The sequence below is a fragment of the Salvelinus fontinalis genome, chromosome 31 (assembly GCF_029448725.1).
Source record: "Salvelinus fontinalis isolate EN_2023a chromosome 31, ASM2944872v1, whole genome shotgun sequence".
Taxonomy (NCBI): Eukaryota; Metazoa; Chordata; class Actinopteri; order Salmoniformes; family Salmonidae; genus Salvelinus; species Salvelinus fontinalis.
This window is the reverse complement of record NC_074695.1, coordinates 35,306,380-35,312,379: the sequence shown is the minus strand read 5'-3', so window position 1 is coordinate 35,312,379 and position 6,000 is coordinate 35,306,380. Positions and strand designations below refer to the sequence as shown.

The 6,000-nt window shown below is 42.6% G+C and overlaps 1 protein-coding gene across 1 annotated transcript in view; it reads right to left on the bottom strand.

Annotated features, from left to right (window-relative positions):
• Nucleotides 1-1,270: 1,270 nt before the first annotated feature.
• pex14 (peroxisomal biogenesis factor 14) overlaps nt 1,271-6,000 on the bottom strand; it is a 103,580-nt gene continuing 98,850 nt past the window's right edge. The window contains exons 8-9 of the mRNA XM_055892364.1: nt 5,817-5,908; nt 1,271-4,209 (exon numbers count right to left, since the gene is read on the bottom strand). Coding sequence (XP_055748339.1) covers nt 3,702-4,209; nt 5,817-5,908 — 600 coding nt within the window. The 3' untranslated portion in view covers nt 1,271-3,701. The remainder of the gene's footprint in view (nt 4,210-5,816; nt 5,909-6,000) is intronic.

Sequence of the window (6,000 nt, the reverse complement as noted above, 5' to 3'; positions counted from 1 at the left end):
AATCTGATTGCTTTGTTGTTCCATTTAACTGCTGAAAATGGTGTTATAGAGGCCATTTCCTTAGTAGATGACGTCAGAGGTCAACATGTGGGAGAAGTGGGTTCTTAGGATGGTAGGAGAGTTTCCCACTTTAAATGACCAGTTTGAGGATCGTTCAAGTGGTTTTTCCAAGTCAAATGATAAATTCACACTTGGTTACAAACGCACCATGACACTGCCTCCTTTAGTCCAGATGCACACTTTTGACTCATAAAGGCATGTCTGGAGCACGGTACATCTCCCACTCGGGGGTAACGTGATGGGCTGTCACTGTTAAGTAAACATAACACAGGGTGCATTGGTCAATCCATTGCAAACCTCGGCTTTGGTTTGCTTATAAAGAGCGGATACTACCGGTTTGCTGAAATTGGTGCAAAAGGGAAGTTTATAACATGGCTTGAGCACTTTCACAATGTGCCCGAAACCCCCTATTCTCAACCACAGAGAATGGGCACATATCCACGGCTATTAAACAAAGACTGTAAAATATATAAACATAGCCTACCCATCGCTCTTGTAATTTATTTGGCCCGGTCAAAATCAGCTGCAAAGGGCTGCTTGAATGCAGAGGGGAGACGATGTTGTGTTGTTTCTTTGCGTTTACATCTTGCTCCAGTATACTGCGGTGATGTCGGCGTAAATGTATCAACACATTTGAGGTGTTGGCAGATGCATAGGCAATTTTCATTGAGAGTGGCGACATACTGTTAACATTTTATCCAATAACTCTCTGTCCATCGCCGTTGTGATCTACTGGGAAGCCAAAATGTTCCCAAACTGGAGATTAAACGATGATTGAGGATCCTCCAATTCTGGTTTATTGACCCCACCACTCGCCATGATCGTACAGAACTAGTTCCCGGGTGCGTCTCACAAATAGACAGCTTGAAATGCGGCAATTACGATTAGAATTTTGATTACAACCTGCGCATAAACTCTAGTTGCTTTAACGGAATAGCCTGATTTTTTTTTCTTTTCCCCAGCTCAGATTTACTCAAGTCAGACATACAACGCAGTGTAGGCATAGCCTATATGCCTAGTGTTATTATTTTGTCATTTAAAAAATAATGTATTCATTTAGGTTTACAGTGTGGACCGAACCAAAGTCCCCTTACCAAACCAAAGGTACGAATATGTGTACTGTTACACACCCCTACAATGGCGCTATACCCCAGTGTCAGATTGAATCACGGCCTAATTCATTCGATAAAGAAGTGACAATTAAAGTAACTTGAGATAAACCAAATTTATTACAATAATATACATTTCTGTTTGATATCAGAAGCTCATACAGTCAGAACTATAAGCTGGGTACATTTTATACATAGAGGACCAGTCAGTGAAACTACAGTAGTTTAAAAGGCATGAGTGACACTTGGGGACCTCTCATTTTAGCAATTCTGCCACATTATCAGCAAGTGGTCTTCATTCAAAGACAAATTCATAGATTAGAATGTCAGATCAAGTCAAATACAATTGCAAACAAAAAAATCTCTCATGACAGTATCATACTTCAGATTCTTTACTACCCTGTTACTTCTATTCTAATAGACACAGCGTTTGCGGAGTATGACTGCTGCCACTTAGAAAGGTTCACCTACCTCTACCGTTATTGTTACTTTGAAGGCCCTTTGATGCAAGTTAAAATACCACAAGAGAGCTGATACCCTCATTTTCACTCGTGGACCTTTTTTCTCTCTCTCATCAGCTGGCGAGTGAGAAATTTAATAAGGTAAGTATTCATACATTACTTTCAGTTCCCCTCCCGCCCCCACCTCTGCCTTCAGAGCTAGATTCCCACCTGCCACAACATCCATGGCGACATCCATTGTTTTATACGGTTTAATTACAAAATATTGGCGCCATTTTAGCGTAAAAGATTACTCACTGTAGGAGGCCTATATAATTTGGACCGGAGGGTTTGTCATGAAATAAAATATAATACAACAGGGCTTTCGCGATTAGATTTCCGCTTTTAGCCTCCTTGACATTTCAAGCTGCATGAACTAATACATCTGTTATTTGTTGATCATTTGATTATTAACATACTTCATAAACCAATTCAGCTAGCCCTGCTGGAGACTGAGATGCAGCTGAAGAGGCAGGCTGGGATCTCTCTCACCACATACAGAGTGACAGAATGCACGAGGCAGCCCCTTTAGAGAGAGGTAAAAAAAAACACATTTATCTTCCCTTCCTTTCAGCGTTCTTGAACGCTCGTGGAACAAAACCCGTCGTCGTGTTCTAATCTCAAATTTCAAGGCTTTTATTTCAGCCCAAATGCCACCTCCTGGCCTTTCTGAATTATTGACAGACTGACACCAATGTGAGGGGACACATGAAAGATCCTAAACGTTGCCCTAGCCTAACGCTGCCCTAGCCTAACGCTGCTTGTCCTCTCCCTCGGCTCTGTTGACAGGCTACGTCTGAAATGGCACCCTATTCCCTATGGAGTGCCCTACTATTGGTCAAAAGTAGTGAATCGTATAGGGAATAGGGTTTCGTTTCAGACGCAGTCCCAGTAATGCTTTCAGTGATCTCTGGGGTGACTTTGAGACGAGTACAGGGGGACAAGCCGTCTGACTCCTGACCTAGAACTGAAGAATATAGAGGAGCATACGATTTCTTTGGTGTACAGAACAGGTTACCAGGATGGGTACCAAATGGCAACCTATTCCCTATATAGTGCAATACTTTTGACCAAAGTTCTATAGACCCTTGTCAAAACATAGAGAATAGGGTGCCATTTGGGACACATTCTACATAGGGAATAGGGTGCCATTTAGGACACATCCTACATAGGGAATAGGGTGCCATTTGGGACACATCCTACATAGAGAATAGGGTGCCATTTGGGACACATCCTACATAGAGAATAGGGTGCCATTTGGGACACATCCTACATAAGGGAATATGGTGCCATTTAGGACACATTCTACATAGGGAATAGGGTGCCAATTGGGACACATTCTACATAGGGAATAGGGTGCCATTTGGGACACATACTACATAGGGAATAGGGTGCCATTTGGGACACATCCTACATAGGGAATAGGGTGACATTTGGGACACATTCCTACATAGGGAATAGGGTGCCATTTGGGACACATCCTACATAGGGAATAGGATGCCATTTAGGACACATCCTACATAGGGAATAGGGTGCCATTTGGGACACAACCTCAAATTATTTTTCAAATGAGCTAAGATACAATAACACATTGCAAACCAAGCTCACTACACCAGGTGATTATTGTCAGTCATGAAAATTGACAGTACCAAGTGCCACACAAGGAATAAGAGAAAGCAGGATTGCAAATCATTTTTGATAGTAATTTGTATTGAATATTGCTCTTATCTCCCCCATCCTGCAGAAACTTAACATTACTTTCCCAGGCATGCAATCGTTTTGTTTGAATGATGAATAGTAAATTGATGTAAGCCAGGTGCTTACAAGTGCCAGACACACCAACATTAACCTTTTTTTGCTGTGTTTCTTAAACCTTCGCTCATAATTGAGATTGTTCACTATATAACAGAGGCAAAACAGTACAGTTACAGAAAGGATGGTCAAATGGGACCAGACTGAAACAGGACCTTCAAATGAAGTGAGAACCATAAGGAAAAAGGGGTTTTGTTGTGCTTTGTGCTCACGGTCTGGTCTAATCCACCTCGCTCTCGTTGCTGGCCCCCTCGGGCCTCCTCAGCTTGTCCACCTGTTCGTTGATCTGTCCGTCCCCCCCTCGACGATCCTCCGCTGGCACGCTCAGATGCTCCTCCTCATCCACATGGCTCACGTCGTCCTCCTCCTCCTCTTCTTCTTCTTTTTCCTCCTTCACATCCTCCTCTTTCTTCTCCTCCTCACCCTGGACCTCCATGCGGACCTGATCCTTAAGGTCCAGGGGGGGCAGTGTGGCTCCTCCTCCCAGCCCCACGCCATTCTCTCCGTTGAGGCCGTGGGCTCCGTCGGGACCTCCCAGGGCATCTTGGGGGCTGTGGCGGCCATCTTTGATGGGGGAGGAGGAAGCCGACTCGTTGCTGACGGGGGAGATGTCGCTGCTGCTGTTGGTATGGTTGATGGAAGGAGAGCTGGTGGAGATGGTGGCTGGCTTCAGGGGCATCTGCCAGGAGGGAATCTTTGGGACGGATGGTGATGCGGGGAACTGCCTCCTGGAGAGGGATAGAAGGCAGGGATATTCGTTCAACACACATCATGTCATCCAAATCAAAATGTTGTCATCACAATCAAAAACTTGTACACTGAAAATCGAAATAAGCACAGTGGAAAGATCACTGTTTTTCATAGTGGGAACACATATATACACTACTGTTCAAAAGTTTAGGTTAACTTAGAAATGTCATTGTTTTTGAAAGAAAAGCAAATGTTTTGTCCATTAAAATAACATAAAATTGATCAGAAATACAGTGTAGACATTGTTAATGTTGTAAATGACTATTATTGCTGGAAACGGCAGATTTTAAATGGAATATCTACATAGGTGTACAGTGGACCATTATCAGCAACCATCACTCCTGTGTTCCAATGGCACGTTGTGTTAGCTAATCCAAGTTTATCATTTTAAAAGGCAAAATTGATCATTAGAAAACCCTTTTGCAATTATGTTAGCACAGCTGAAAACTGTCGTTCTGATTAAAGAAGCAATAAAACTGGCTAGTTGAGTATCTGGAGCATCAGCAATTGTGGGTTCGATTACAGGCTCAAAATGGCCAGAAACAAAGGACTTTCTTCTGAAACTCGTCAGTCTATTCTTGTTCTGAGAAATGAAGGCTATTCCATGCGAGAAATTGCCAAGAAACTTAAGATCTCGTACGCTGTGTACTACTCCCTTCACAGAACAGCGCAAACTGGCTCTAACCAGAATAGAAAGTGTGGGAGGCCCTGGTGCACAACTGAGCAAGAGGACAAGTACATTGAGTGTCTAATTTGAGAAACAGACACATCATAAGTCCTCTACTGGCAGCTTCATTAAATAGTACCCGAAAAACACCAGTCTCAACGTCAACAGTGAAGAGGCAACTCCGGGATGCTGGCCTTCTTTGTGTGTGTGTGTGTATATATATATATATATAAATAAATAAATGAGAAAAATAGATTGTGCTTTTTTCAACAGCCAGATGTTCTCCACACCTGCTAAAGATTGGCCAAGATATTAAATTATATTCATTAATTCTTTCAAGATCAAAAAGAAATGGTTACGCCTTAAAAGGGATCTGCACTAAAGGAATACAAAATGTTTACAGCCTAATCAGGTCATTTGAAAATAGGGAAAGAGAGAGAACAAGTTTGGCGACAGATGGTGCTTCTGTGTTTTTCTTCGCTGATTAACCCCTTACGCAAAACTTATTGTGAAAGTCAGGCAAAGGAGAGTGAAACAAAATACTTAAAAGCTTATTAGGATGTACACAGGAAAACAAAACATGTACAACCTGACAGTTCTGAGGCAATTTTCATCTGGCTGATTTTTCCGACGTAAACTGTTGCTTTGAGCCTCATTAGCGGCACTGAGTACATAATCATGCATGCTAATGACTATTACAAAACAGAATCCATTTTCATGCTGTGACAGACAGACAGTGCCAAACGGGGTAGAGCTGAAGGCACTGCGGAGGAAGGTAGTATGATGAGCTTCCATAACGATTCCCTATATATTTTTTATTTAATTTAACAAGGCAAGTCCTACTACCTTTCGCCAGTAGTGCACTAGATAGGGGATAGGGTGCCATTTTAAATGAAACCACAGTGTTTGAGTTATTACCTGCCGAGAAGCAAGCCCTTCAATGACCCTATTTCAGCTTTCAGATCGCCGATGGTCTGGGTATCCAGGATGCGGTTGGTTGAAGAGGATGCCTATTGGAAGAAGAGGGAAGATAAACTATCACATACCATGGGTCAGTACAGTACACTACAGTCTAGGTCCATAAGCAACATTAAAGAGGACA